This window comes from Anticarsia gemmatalis, chromosome 3, assembly GCF_050436995.1.
Source record: "Anticarsia gemmatalis isolate Benzon Research Colony breed Stoneville strain chromosome 3, ilAntGemm2 primary, whole genome shotgun sequence".
Lineage (NCBI taxonomy): Eukaryota > Metazoa > Arthropoda > Insecta > Lepidoptera > Erebidae > Anticarsia > Anticarsia gemmatalis.
This window is the reverse complement of record NC_134747.1, coordinates 11,827,148-11,842,745: the sequence shown is the minus strand read 5'-3', so window position 1 is coordinate 11,842,745 and position 15,598 is coordinate 11,827,148. Positions and strand designations below refer to the sequence as shown.

General features: G+C 33.2%; 1 protein-coding gene across 4 annotated transcripts in view; it reads left to right on the top strand.

Annotated features, from left to right (window-relative positions):
* The first annotated feature begins 2,659 nt into the window (after positions 1-2,659).
* Pde1c (Phosphodiesterase 1c) overlaps positions 2,660-15,598 on the top strand; it is a 519,661-nt gene continuing 506,722 nt past the window's right edge. For 3 of the 4 annotated variants that reach the window (XM_076136586.1, XM_076136584.1, XM_076136582.1), the window contains exon 1: positions 2,660-2,997. In XM_076136586.1, the coding sequence (XP_075992701.1) occupies positions 2,973-2,997 (25 nt within the window). In that variant the 5' untranslated portion in view covers positions 2,660-2,972. The remainder of the gene's footprint in view (positions 2,998-15,598) is intronic. The other variant, XM_076136583.1, reaches the window with a different exon arrangement.

Below are 15,598 nucleotides of genomic sequence, written 5' to 3'. Positions count from 1 at the left end.
TATATATACTTATATGATAATTTAAATGGGATAAACTAAAATAGTACAAACATATTTTTTTTTACAGTTTACAAGACTGTTAACCATTACATTGGTTGTAAACAATGTGTTTTCAACAATAATAATTCTACAAGGAAGAGGTTATCATTCTAATAGATAAAATAATTTATTATTAAGTTAGTATCTATTATATTTTATTTATCTTTTAACACGATCTGTAACAGAAGTGGTGATAATACGCGATAGTGGCGCCGTTATTTCACCAAGTGGCAGGTAGTGGAAACTTGAATTTAAAAGCTTGTCATGATCCTTTTATTATATTGATACCATAGATACTACTACTACTAAAACGGTTTATAATAATTGCTGGTATGTTAAAAACATATATTAACTACCAATTTACATAGTAATATTGAAAATATTTTTTGTTATTACGCTTCTTCCATCCCAGCACAGATGGCGCTACACTCTGCAAAATAAAACAACAAAAAGTTTTCATAGTCATTAAAAACAAAAAAATAACACTCATCAACACGTCATTAAAACGCGGGCTTAATCACTCTCAAGTGATTCTAAATTTAAAATCCTAAACCATCACGCGCGCTATTTCTGTCGGTCGTGGGAGTTTGTTCTATTTTTGCACCTGTTGTTTCAAACTTCGAACTCCTTGCTTCTTATGCTCGCCTGGTACTTTCGGGGCGAGAACTGACTTTTGTGACGTAACGGACATACGCCCGTCACTGTCATTCACCTGTCATGTAGAGGGGTGTGGGAGGGAGAGGGAGAGGTGCTGAAACGGCAACGGGCTGAAACGGACGGTTGATTGATTACTCGTTGTTCGGTAGATAGCTAATGGGGCGGAATGTATGAAATTGAGGTATATAGTGTGCGTTATTGAAAAATATGTTTTTAGTGTCGGTTCATGAAACTACTTTTTGTTTTAATATTTTTTTTATTGTTACCTAAATGTATTTATTTTACAATGACTTTCAATTGAAAATCATATACTAGGTTAGAGATATTCTTATCGATTTTGATAAAGTTACACGTATAAATACTACTACAAAATACTGCAACTTTACCCGTTTTTTAGTTTTCTCCTGTAAATATTTACTCCTGAAAAACAATAAAAAATAACAATAAAGATGAAATCTCGCGACACAAATTAAAAGAAAAAATACAGGAAAATGACAAAAAAAAATATTGAAAGCAAAATATTACTCAACATCCGTCCTTATTTTCAGTCAACCGATTTCAGCAATCGAAGCCGGGGATTTCCTTCACAAAGGCTACGGGATTTCCTTGAAATTTCAGGAATAAGGTTAACGGTACCAGGATCGCATACTTAACAAAGGACTTGATCGTGCGTTTGTGCGTTACTACAAAGACAATTTGGGGTTGTGTGCGTGACTAAGTTATTGAACACCTGTTACTTGAAGTTTTGTTTGTATGAGTACGAAAGTTATCGTGTTATGAGTTTTGAGATTTCCAAATTGATTTCTTTATGAGAAGAGAGGTACGAAGATTTTTTTAATATTTTGTTAATCTGAGTTTACAAATACGAAAATTTAAAAAAAACGTATTTAATAAAGTAAGTATATACGGGATTGGACATTCCGCATAATAATATAATGTCTTAACCAAATAAATATTGCGGATCACACTAGTATGATATTTATGTCGGAATTTAACACACGACCCTATACACAGCTATTTAACTTTACTCCTAGTGTTAAGCGAAGCCACGGACCTTTCAATAATGCTATTGTCACTTATGATAAACAGCCGCTAAAATGTTACCTACAAAGGTAATGTATCAATGAAACCTGTTACAGCTTTTAATCTAACCTATTAGCTTATCTACACATCAAAGGACATGGATAAATAAAGATAACTAATCAGTAGGGGAGATAGCTAGAGGTTACTAGAGTTCACTACTCCCCCTTATTAACACGTCAAAAAGGGTGTCGCAATAATCAACCCCGACAAATATTTATGTTATCCTTATAAGATGAAAGGATTAGTATATTCGGAATAACTATAATTGTCGCGTTTAGTTATAAGATAATCGAATTTTAAGATACCATCATCATCATCATCAGCACGTGGTACTGATCACAATCAAAGTATTCCAAATAGTTAAGTTCTTTCCCGAATAAAGTAAAAAAAATACAAGAATCACAAAAGCTCAAATTGACTTTTCTACTTAAAATATATAACTTCTAAACACAATTCCGTTCTAATAAAAGCTTTCGACTAACAGAATCAATGAAAACCAAAATAAACTGCATCGAGTTACGTACTAATCTCCGACACGTAACTTTCACCTGAAAGTTAATCGACTACATTAGTATGCGTGAACCCACACACAATCACAACCAACTTTACAGACTGCTTGGCGCTTCCCAAATTAGTCATATAACCGTCCCGCTTCAACCCCTATTTTTAGACTATTTGCTGTCTCATTCTCACGCGTAGCTTTTCTCAAGCTTTCCTCGACGCACGGCGGGCATGCGCAGTGCGTCCCGACGCACGTGTCGGTAGAACTCCTGGTGCTATCTGCTCGCCTGGTATCGGGCGCGCCTAGGGCGGCCGCGTCGCGCCGCCGCCGATTGCCGAGACCGCCCTAACCTTCCCGCCCGCCCAGAAGCACAGACGATCGCCTACGATACGGTCCGTTGCCGAGTTGTGGGAGAAAGTCGCGCGCACGTGCACAACTTACGCGCGTCTGAAAAATTATTTCAGCGAAAAAAATGTTTTAAGCAGTGCTTTTTGGTTCGTCGTTGTTGTCCCATTGGTTTCCCTTAGGACCTTATTCCCCTCCTTTTTTGCATTAATTTGTTCCTGTCAAAGTTTTCGTTTACTTTTATAATTGATTGGTGTTGTTTAGACACAGGTGTGTGGTGTTGTGTGTGTGTCTTCGGGTGGCTGATGGTCTTCGTACCCTGAGTGTTCGTCGAGAAATTTCAAGTATGAGGAGATACTCAGCTATGCCAGGTAAGTGGGTAACTTGCAGTGATATAGTGAGGTCGCCTTGAAGTTGCAACGAATGCAATTTCGAGTGAACAAGTTTGTTATTTATGACAGGGTTTGTTTTCCAGTGTTTTAGCTCAAGGATACTTTTCTAATGTAGAGAGGTAACTTTAAGGTATTGTTTTTGACTACTTGAAACAAATTTCCAGTTTGTACTTTTTGATTCAAGTAATTTCTTGGGTATTATTTAATGGAAATTGAATTGCGGCAGAAACAAGATGACATAATTAGAATTTTGCTAAAGATATTATCTGACTTTTGGGAAATATTTTTTTTAACGCCAAAAGGGGATTTTTCAATATAATTAACAAAAAATCAAGTCTACAATAGTTTTTATCATAATTATGAGTTATTATCATTTTTTATTCATAAGTGTTATTGGCAAAAACTTCGTCAATTGTGGTATAAAATTCTAGATGCAACAATTATAATGAAATACCGCACATATGTTTCATGGTTCCTAAATATAAACAGTAAAACAGTTGTGATACGATAATAATATTTTCACAATAATATTATTACATTTGTACGAAAACGTTAGAACGTTTGTTATTATTTACTTTACGAACATTTCTGATATTTACAATATACGTGTATTGTACGTTCTGTTTATTTATTTCTGTTCATATAAAATATTGTTTCTGATTTATTATGAGTTTGTAAATAGTCCACATAATGTTTTGGTACAGGGATAATAGTAATTATTATGTTTTGTTTGCTATAAAACCGATTATATTTCGGATTAAATTATATTTGGTAATTATTTAACAAATAATAATTTAAAACAGCATTATGATAAGTTTTGAAGTAATGAGTATTAATTGGATACTTCATTTTATTTTATATGAGAAAATAGTGTATTACAAATCACGAATAAATAGTTTGTATATACTTCATTCGGGAACCAATTTTTATCAGATTCTCTTTTCTGGCACGCTTGTCTCGAATAATTATATTTGGCAATGCTGAACTTGGCATTATTACACAAGTAAAATTTTATTGCTAATACATACAAAATATTTAAAACTTTCTTAATAAAAAAATAAAAAAAACACTACTTTAAATTATTCTTTTCACATTTTATACAGTATAACTTCAACACTAGCCTTTGTAAACATAAAAAATCACAAAAAGCCCAGTGAAAGGGTTAACCCGTAAAATACCCGAGATTCAACCCTCAAACACCGGCCAGTGTATTATGTGGTCGTCGAGTAGTTTGCAAATAAAAATGAAGTGGCCTTTTCATGTCGACGCTTCAAAACATGAATTTGGGACGGCCTATTGACTAGCACACAGGTTAACTTTTGTGTTTTAGACACTGTTTCAGGGGTTGAATTTGGGTTTTTAATAAAAGTTGAAATAGAAACAATGCTTTGTTTGTTGAACGTATGAAATATTGCAAGTTTTTTAGCTAAAAAATGACAGTGTTTTATTAAATATTTTGTGGGGCAGCATTTTTTTTGTTTTGTTTAGACTGAAAAATTAGTTTTACAACATCATGACAAAGGCATCAGATAACTCTCACTATGACTTGACTTCTTTGCGTCTATAATCTCTGTATTAAATTACGGGTTCTTACATCATATCGCATGTTTGATTTTCACAGAAGTTTCTCAAAATTATGCTTTCTAACAGAACTTAGAAATATATTGTAAATAAAATTGTGGTTTAACAGTCACGGTCATGTTTACAAGGCCGTAACACTGAGACCTAAAACAATTAAACGCGGCTAATCCGGGCGGGAGTTGAAGCCATAATGTGCTCTACAGTATTTTCGTTGTAGCTATCAAGTTAAGCAATTTGTAACGACTGTATTGTTATAAAAACAAGCCTGAATATCCGATTTTGTGGTGATGACGTAAATCAGAAAATACAGGTAAATACTGCTGTAAAATATTGGAATAGCTGATAAACCGGCTTAATTACTTTGTAATGATAGACCAGTAATTTGATAATCTTGTCGATGAGTATGTTTATTGACAATACAATTTGGGTGAAATTCACTCTTTCTGTTGTTTAATTCTTTCCATATTTTCCTAATTCACCCTTTTCTACAACACCCTACCTTAAACCTAATCAATAAGGATACAACCAGCTTCCAATGTTCATAACGACATAGAAAATTTTCACAATGGAAAATAAATGACGTCAGTATAAAAATAGCTGAACAAATACTGGAAGCACTTAGCATACATGCACCGTAGAGTAATTTGCAAATATAGAGACTGTAGCACTTTCTAGCACTTTTCCTCCTGAGAGTGCTCTGTATATGGAGTGTATTTTGATGAGCCTGAAGATGCTTATTAATAATACATGGTTTTGTTCTTGAGAATTGGAGGACATGTGTGGTGGGAAGGTATTTTTTGTAGTTCTACTTCAAAGTTTTTTTAGCAAAGTATTTGGAGAACTGGTGTTAATTCGGAAGCCATGTAGTAATGTGGAACACATAGCGATTTGCAGCCAAAGGAGAATCAGAGAACTTGTATGAAGTTGGCGGTTAAGTTGGTTTTGCATCCGCGATTTTCTTATGTATAAGTATGTCCTACTGTGCCTCGATTCTCTACTACTATCGACTACCGACAACCGACCTGTCATCGAGAAATTTTGTATGAAAATCTGATCAGCGCCTCTGACGGGTGTCGTAGAAAACATTTTGGCAGTACATTCTAAATGTCAAAATTTCGATAGCTGGTTGTCGGTAGTCGATAGTGGTAGAGAATCGAGGTACTGATCGCATTGATTTTTCGAATTACAATATTTATACATTTACTATTAATAAATGTGACTTGAGTTAGTTTGTTCATAGTTTATATCTTTAACGAGTCTTCAGAAGCGCCTAGAAGCACATTGTTCAACTGCGAATCATTTATAGATTGTCTGTATAAATTTCACTTATTTATCGACCTTTTAACGACCAAGTAGCCAAGAAGATAAGTGCAACCGGCTATAAGTGTCACATCACTAATAACTTAAAAAATATAGTTCTATCTGAAACTCAAAGAAAACGTTTTCGTATTCCCAACATGTATGAACTAAGTTATTAATAACTTCTGGCATTTCGTAGCAGTTCATAAGCAATGCACGGACGCTGAGTGCATGGCAAACAACTCCTTGTATCGAATCAATTGGATATTTCTTTGACTTGCTGCTGGATGTTGAATAATATATCAGTTTATGCACATATTGTCACTCATACAGAATTTTGTAACACCTTGTCCTGTAGATAGTGAAGAAAACTGCAGAAGACAGGAAGGTTTAAGGAAGTTTAAATAATAAACTGGCTTAATTAAAGTACAACTATAAATTATGATAATTCAAATACTTTATTTTTCTATAGTACATGATTATTTTCAAAGTAGTTCATTATTTTCAAAAGAGAAAAACGCAAAATTAAAAAAAATATATATACTTATGATTTTTTATATCAATAATATAGCTTAGCTTTGCTAGCTAGTATAGGTTAAAGGCGTGGTTTGTCTACTCGTTTGTATATCTAGTAAAGTGCAAGTTGGATAATTTTAATTTTGTTTAGTTAAAGTAACAACATACAAAGTATAACACAAATATAATCTACTGTATTTACTTTGGAGAGTTGAATATCGCAGGAAATTAACTTGCGCGAACTTAATAAAAGCACAGGAAAGCGTTATTGACATTGAAACTAACTTTGATATTATTGTACTTATACGTATACATATAAATGTTTAGATAGAGTTCGAGAATGTTTCAGATCTTAATACGATGATAATTTTTGTCAAGAATCTTTTGCGAGATTATTATCGAGTTGTTCCAAGTACTTCCCTTGGTTATATTTCAAGTGAACATTTTTTTCTGCGAGTGAGTTCAGAACATGCAGCTCAAAGACAATATGATAATAAAATATGTTTGTAGTTCCTGTCCAATACCATTTTCCAAAAGTTAACTAATGTCTAGGAGAAACCTCGTGTGAGTAAAACTGAGCTATATGATAAAAAATCTACCGGTTTACTATATCTCAGTGTCAATTTCATTAGGTCACAACAATGAGTCTACTGAAACAATGCAAAGAGGGGCTCAATAATCTCAAATAATTTATCAATGCAGAAGACAAAATTTACCGAATTAGCAGTCGAAAGAAACACATCGGAATTGCTTTTGTATAAGCATACATATGGTGAGATGAACATAATATTAGTAGAGCCTTTGTCCCTGGCCTATTATATTTTTATATTGTCTTTGAAATTAAATCACTGACACATAAACTAAAGGCCACTTGGCTCGAAGTCCTGGTTTTGATTATTGCGTACGAAATTTATCTAAGCTTTTTGGAACAATGCCCGGTAAATACGTATATATTTTTCAGAAAACAAGACTTCTATTTATTAGGTGAATGGGAAGAATACTACTAGGAGAAGCTAAAAAAATTATCTACTCTGTGATCTGAATATGTACAAACAACTTGACATTATATTTAATGTAGACTTCTATACTAAATACATGTGAGAGCTACGCTATTTGTCGTACTTTCAAGGCTGTACTACTAGTAGGTACTATAAAAGTTGTCAAAAATGTCACAGTAACAATTTGTAGGTAGGTACAGTGCAAGCGTCTTATTTTGAGTATAGAAAGGTAGTAGAACTGTAAACTTAAAGATTAGGGTGGTAGTTGTAGTAACAGAATTTAATATTTTCCGTGTTGAATATCCAAAGTAATAAATATCTTATGTGTCTGTAACAGTAATTCTGTTATGTTCATCATCCTAAATTTGTATACTAATACTAAATGAATATGTATCCGACCTCGTCTCAAAACAATACTCATAACCTTACAGGAGTAATAACATATCTCGCTCACATCTTCCTCCAAGGAAAAGACAAGGACGAAAAATATTTTCCCATCATAAAATTGCTTCAGAATATATGTACGTAATACCCAAGATACCTCAACCCTTTGCATTTCGAACTCGTATATAATGCATCCGTAGAGTACGTCGCAAATACAAATATAGTGTGGAACAGTGCCTCGAGGGCGCTCAAAGATTTAGGATTTAGGCCGTTTTAAAGTTTTACTAACACCGCCTCGTGTTTATGTTAGCCTGGTACTTTGATCGAGGTTTAGTTTGGTTTTGTTTTATTTTGAATGTGTTTTATTTAGTGTTAAAATGTTTTTCTATACTCTGACGAAAAAAAGAGATTTACCGAAAAGTTTGGGGCCTGTCATGTTTGTCTGTGTCGCCTTCCGATTTGGATGCATTTATGCCCCAAAGACATGATTTTCGGCGGTGGTTTTTAGGCAAGTTTTTGGATATCTATTGAGCCCGCCCATTTTATGTTTAACCATACATAAAATAGATATATCGTAATTTAAACTACCAACACGAATCCGGATACATATTGGCTTTGAGATTTACTAACAGTACACAGTCGTAAATTTTCTTTTCGATATCCGCATTGAGTAGGTAAAATACTTTCTAGCTGTTCTGTAGAAGATGTATCATTTTCTGCTTGGAAATAATGATAACACATTTCTGTTTTCGTATCGTTATAATGAAATTTCATCTTAAATTATATTGCACTCCTCAGAGATCAAAGTTCATTTGAAAGACGTTCTGATTGATACAAAAGATATTATTCCAACGAGATTCCATCAACGGAAGGGTTTTCAAACCAAACAAGGCAAAACCCATCGAGTTTAATCCAGTCATAACCGAATTAATTTGGTTATAGTATATTTTAGAAGGATTTCCATCACAAATTGAACATCGACTAATCCTTTCGTAACTATATTAATACTCGTATCAATCACAAAAACAGTTTAGGAAATAACAATAAATCCAGAAACTAAAATTAGGCCATTTTCCACTTTATTTTAATAGCAATATGATTGAAAATAGCCTGCAAGTGATCTGGGAATAATTATTGACTTCTTTCTTGTCTATATGTGTTTCCAATAGACGGTGATGAGAGCAATAAATTGCTTTGTTAGAGAATATGATATATGTATGTATAAATGTGTGTGTTGTTCGTTTCTATATTAATGTTTGGCGTTGTTGTATGTACACGGGAAATACTTCAGGCACTTGTCTTGCGTAAATAAAGCTGGAATGTTTAAGTCCTGCAAAACAAAGAGATTCTCGAAGGACTAACATTGATGTAGATTGATCCTAACTAGCACGTTTTTCCACATTTAATGGTATTTTGTATGACCCATTATTTTAAAGCTGCCGAATTATGTAATAACAATATTGCATTGCACATACGACAAATTGAATTTGGCTATGTATTAGCTACAAACCGTGTCTCTTTCGGCAACAACTTATGTCCCGTCTATACGTGTAGAAGGTGAGTAAACAATCATGAGCTAGGTCAAAGTTAGAATTAGAATAATATTCTGTGTTTATACTGACGAGCAAACATTTCTAGGGTTTAGAATTAACGGCCACAAATATTTTGATAGATATTATAATTTGTGCGTTGTTTTTGGGATGAGTGTTTGACGAAGAGGTTATCTGTAGAGGTGTAGCGAGATTCACAGTTCTTGGCTTATTTCTATTTGAGTAATAGAGAACAATATTATTGCCAGTAAGTGACGAAACGAACGAACGAAAACGAACCTCAGGCTACAGCTATTTGGTATTAAGAAATAAAAAAAATACTTTATTGCCTGACTTGCAAATGCATCCGCAGATGCATAATATCAAGAATTCATGATTGGTATGCTTTAGATAATATAATTAATGATAAATATAATCTATACTAATATTATAAAGCTGAAGAGTTTGTTTGTTTGTTTGTTTGTTTGAACGCGCTAATCTCAGGAACTTCTGGTCCGATTTGAAAAAATCTTTCAGTGTTAGATAGTCCATTTATCGAGGAAGGTTATAGGCTATAGATCATCACGCTACTACCAATAGGAGCAAAGTACCAGTGAAAAATGTTACAAAAACGGGGAAAATTTTTAACGCTTATGTAACGCAAGCGAAGTTGCGTGGGTCAGCTAGTTAATGATAAATTTAGTTCTTGCGAAATTCACTAGGAGCGCTGATCAGACTTTTTTTACAAAATTATACGATAATCAATACTGATAGGAAATTGTCCCACTATCCGTTATACAAATAGCGTAATATCAAAATAATTACACAGTTCCTATATAAACATAGTAATAGATTATTAATTACATTCCAAATATAATAAAGCAATTTAATTAAGGCTGTGGCGTCACTGCCATTGTAGTGTAATTTACAAAGACGCACGCGATCCTTGTGGACATTCCTTGTGTTATTGACCTAATGAATTACTAATTGTTTTTGGGTATTACACTACACTACTAAAAGGTTTGACTGTGGACTTGGACCTCCAATGTACTGGTACTAGAAATGGTGTTTTCAGAGGTGTTATCAATTCAAATCAAAATTGTTTATATTTCAAACATAGTATTTTTTTATAGATGGTCTGATAGGTGATGATTGGTTGTGATATTAAATTGTGTTTTATTTTTGTTCGTTTTTATAGACGAGATCTATACATTAGACAAATAAAATGTTTGTTTATTTTTATGAGTACAAGAATGATGAACCTTTTAGGTACTTAATACATAATTTACTAAAGCTTTGATTAATGCATCGATTCAATCGCGTAAAGAAGATTTACGTCATTCCATTCTATGTCTAATTCAAAGATAAAATACAAATTTGAGACTTTGTTAAACCTGCATAGAACTTCTAACATTGATCTTAAGTATTTTTTAGAACGATGATAAAAAAAATTAAAATAGTTTTAACTCAGCAACATTTATTATTTAGCTATGAGACTTGACATGCAAAAAAGACGCGGCTTATTTAAGTATCGATTGAATTTGTAAGTTGCACCGTAACGTCTTTTTGTGTAACAGAATAAAAAATAAAGGATAGTTTGTATACATTCAGAGTATTTAAAGAAAGTTTATGTATTAAATATATTATACACTATGAAAACAGGAGACGAATTTACTTCTTTGGGTAGCACTTGTATCTTTTAAAGATAATTTAGTTTTTGTTACGGAAGTTTTTTCTAAAAGGTTATTTGTAAGAAGAAAAGGAACCCTTTGCCTAGTAGTGGGACACAAAAATGGCCCGAAAAAAGGTTTTTTTTATCAATATCCAAAGGACACAAAGGATAAGAAACTAAGGAATACACAGATAAAATTACTTTCGTGAAGTAATCGATATCCACTCGCACGTTAAACTTAAAAACGAAATTAACAAAATTAGCCTCAATATTATGAAAGTACACCAAAATAAAATTCCAAGAAACACCTATTTCAACCAAAAGCGTAGAAAAAGATTCGATAAATTCCGGCAAGGTTCTAACGAAGGACTTTTTCTCGTACAAATAGATGGTATTCGTCACTTGCGCACCACTGAACAGTCGAATCATTAGACGTCTATTGTGTCTGACTGTACCTTTAGGTATGCCAATCTATAAGGCACAAAGGTCAGGTACGTTTTGCGAAAATTTATTAAAGTTGCTGTTTTGAAAATGTTGGTATATACTTTGATTTGAGAAATTGTGGAAAGAGGAATTATGTACTAATACACCATAGACGACATGCAGTATATTCTGCACATTTCCGTTTAGAAAAATTCAAGTATCATAAAATAATTAATTATAAGATAGCATTTGCAATTAGAAAAAAAATAGTTTGTAAGTGAAAACTCATGCCTAAATATTATTTCATGAGGTGTGACTAGGGCTATAAAAACCCGTTGGACTTAATATTATTTAATGTGTGATATAAGGCAGTGATAGCTGAGTGGTTTAAGTTGGCACCTCCCACGCAGGTGGTCGCAGGTTCGAATCTGAGGCAACACACCAATGACTTTTCAAAGTTATGTGTGTATTAGAAATAATTATCACTTGCTCTAACGGTGAAGGAAAACATCGTGAGGAAACCTTGCATGCCTAAAATTTGTTTAATACATTTATTGAGGGCATGCAAAGTCCCCAACTCGCACTTGGCCAGCGTGGTGGACTCAAGGCCTAACCCCTCCCCCTCGTTTGGGAGGAGACCCTTGCCCTGCAGTGGGACAGATATGGGTTATTAAAAAAAAAAAAAAAAAGTGTGATATACACATATTTTAATTCAAAAAGATACTTAATAATATTTCCGATCTCAACATAGAACCGGAGTCACGTTTATCATTTTTTTTGGACAAAAAAAAACACAACTAAAAACAATACAGCTAACTAGTACATCTTCTGTGATACTACTGCTAACATACTCAACTCTGATAGCCTTTTCGTAGTCTCTACAGCTCCATCCAATATCAATTTCATATCCAGCCTATATTTTACAACGTGTCATCGTTAGCAATATAATCAATGACTTCACACATTTCCCCGGAAATTACCAAATCAATATCGTTTAACCTTCGCAACTCATAAAATACACAGAAAACATACATAACAGATAGAAAGTTGAGTGATCGACACTAATTGGGTTATTAAACGAAGTTAATACGCAATTTTATCCAATCAATTTGATCTTTATTCCGGATGAACGAAATACGGAATCTGTATAATTTAATTTTGTAATTATGTCGAATGCATATTTTAAATGAAGGTATTTATAATTGTAACTCGATGAACTTTGTGAAAATGGGATGAAATTTTACGTGGTGCAATCAAATGTATACGGATATTTTAATTGGAATGTATCAAATAGGTACGAAATTCATTTTGATATTCAATAACGTAACAAGAGCCTATTTTTTTATTCATTTACTTTCTCTACTGCTTCGAATTTGATGTGTTTTGAGGTCATTTTAAAATTAGCCATGTGTTAAAGCAAAACAAATTCGAGATGATCTACAATCACTGTCAGTGGTCGTATCTTGGTCATAATAGCAAAGAACCAACTTTAAAAAGTATGTTTCATCATTTTAGGACCCAATAATGGTCAAAATAATATCAAACCCTTTTTCACAAATAAGCTAAGATCATCGACTGACAAATCTTATAAGCTGAAAACAACATTAATCTAAAGACAGGCAAAGGACAAAATTAATTGGTTTTGTCACAATAGAAGCTTCAATAGAATTCTTAAATTATGGAATTCAAAGGCCAGAATTGGGTTTCAATAAATCAAATGGTTTTTGCCGAATATTCGAATTGGCCTGCAATCGGTTTTTGGAGAATAATTAATAGATTTTGGGTCTATTTGAGGGCGGTCTAAGGTCAATGGGATTATTGAAACTGGTCATAATATCTAAACGATTTATGTCTTTGCAGTGAACGGTTTTATGACAAATTGTTATTAAAGTAGGGTCTGGCTTTACGAGTAGGTACTAAGTTTTCCAAACTCCGATAAGTTATATAGTGTTTTGTCTTTTTGAGAGAGAGAGAGAGAATGATAAAAAAAATAAAATTGATGTGTCTGACTGTCTGTATAACACACTATAATATAAATTGTTTGCATGTCTGATGGTAAAAAGACAGGTAGTCTATATATTTGTAGTTAGCTTATTTGCCTATGTCCATTTTATTTACCTTTACCACGACCTATAATTACAAAGTAAAAGCTTAATACATCGATTGAAAAGATCTGCTACCCAATAACAGAATAGAGTACTAATGATCGTGCTACTATTCGGTTCAACCTCTCAAAATGAAGTAAGGAATGAAGGAACGCAAGAGGAGTACCATTTTATGTTTCACTCAAGAAGCTAAGATCCTAGACAAAACGTAATAGATACTATTAGAATCACAACCCCACAAAACAGCAAACGAAAAAGCTCTAGTACCCAAACGTCTTAAGTACCTACATACAAACATCCGAAAATAGTTCTTAACGTTTGTTACTTCTTTGTTCTAACAATAACAATTCTCTAATGTATGCTAGCACTTCAGTCTGTTTCCGGAGGAAGGTATAATAGTTTGTAGGCCCTCCTTAGAGATTTGTGACAGATTATCTCGGAGCTCCAGACTGTCTTAGTGACGTGTATCGATAGATTGAGAGATAAATATAAATAAAAAGTTATTTTAGATGTTCTTGTAGGTCGTTAGGGGAGAATAGATCGATAATATTATATTTAAGATTATAAAGAATTATGGTTTTGAGAAAGCTTTTGGGTTGAAAGAAGAAACATTATTAAATTTTAAGTGGTGCTTAAAAGTATTATCAATATGATAACACATCAAAGTGACAGAAACAACATATTATTATACTTGAAAGTTGCTTAAAGTTGAGGCACGATTCTGCTTGATTGCCGCTTGATTGATTTCAGTTGAGAATAGTCTTACGATTTGATTTTATGTAGAAAATAAATGTTCTTTTTTTGGACCAACAGCTTGGATTTGATTTCCATGACTTGGCGATGTTGACGTGTCTGCTTATACAGTAGACTAAACCGTAGATCGAAATCTCGTAATATGTCCACTGTCCAGTGTATGACAAAGCTCGCCTTGTTACATGATAACATTACAAACGGCTCACGGCGCGGTGTATTTCATACTTGCCTACAGCATTAAGTTCAACAAGCATGATATTACTAAAATATTCACGTGTATTTCATACATATTGTACACACCTACGATAGTAGTAATACCGTAACCGATTACAAAAACAAAACAATTCTCTCTATCAGTGTGACCTTTCGGTACATGATAAGATCTTATCAGATTAGCCCTTAGATTGTTCCATCGTGGACACGAGTGTAACAGCCTGTTGGTTCTCATGACATATGGAAAAACATAGTACTTGATCAACTTTTATTTTATTTATTATATAGTGACCAACACTGTGTTTTTTTATTTGGACGGTATTGGTTATACGCTGTAGCTTGAAAAGAATAAAAGTTACGTGATGGTTTAGGTATCAAGTTATTAATTATAGTTTTTAGCATCCGGTTTCCCCTTTTCTAGTGTCAACACAACTTGAGCCATTGTGGAGAACTAGGCTATGTCAATATTTTAACTAAACTACCAAAACTTGCAGCAAAAATATAATTCAGGAGTAAGCTTTCATTTTTCTTACTCTTGTATATCGTCGTCTTTGTAAAATTGTCATAATCAAAATCAAAATCTAATAATTTATTCATATAGGTCAAATGCTGACACTTATGAGACTCAATGATACAGAGAGTGAATTTACCATAGACACTTGCATGCATGCAGAGATCTGTGACGTCATCAGTCACTGCAATATCTACGATCATTACTTTATTAGTACCGTGTGGGCATAGAATACTAACAGATTATAGCTGGAGCCCAATCAGCCACTAATTATGCGTCTGCAAACTTTGAATTATGCATCCTGTTCATATCGGTATAGTTGGGATTAGAGTCAATATGGATGATATGTTACAAATTGATGCAGATTCGGTTGTTTGAGTTTCAGTTATACTGTTGTAAGATAGTATGATATTCGCGAAAATGCATAACTTGATTGAGTTTTTATTAAGACATGAGTTATTTCTTTTCTTACGCGTTTGAACTGCTTTGGTGTAGTTATTTTTCAGTATATTTCAAAATCATTTATTTGTTTTTGAAAAATAAAGAAGCTGTCTGGTTAAGAATATTTTACGCCTCTTTCACGGACGTCAAATCAA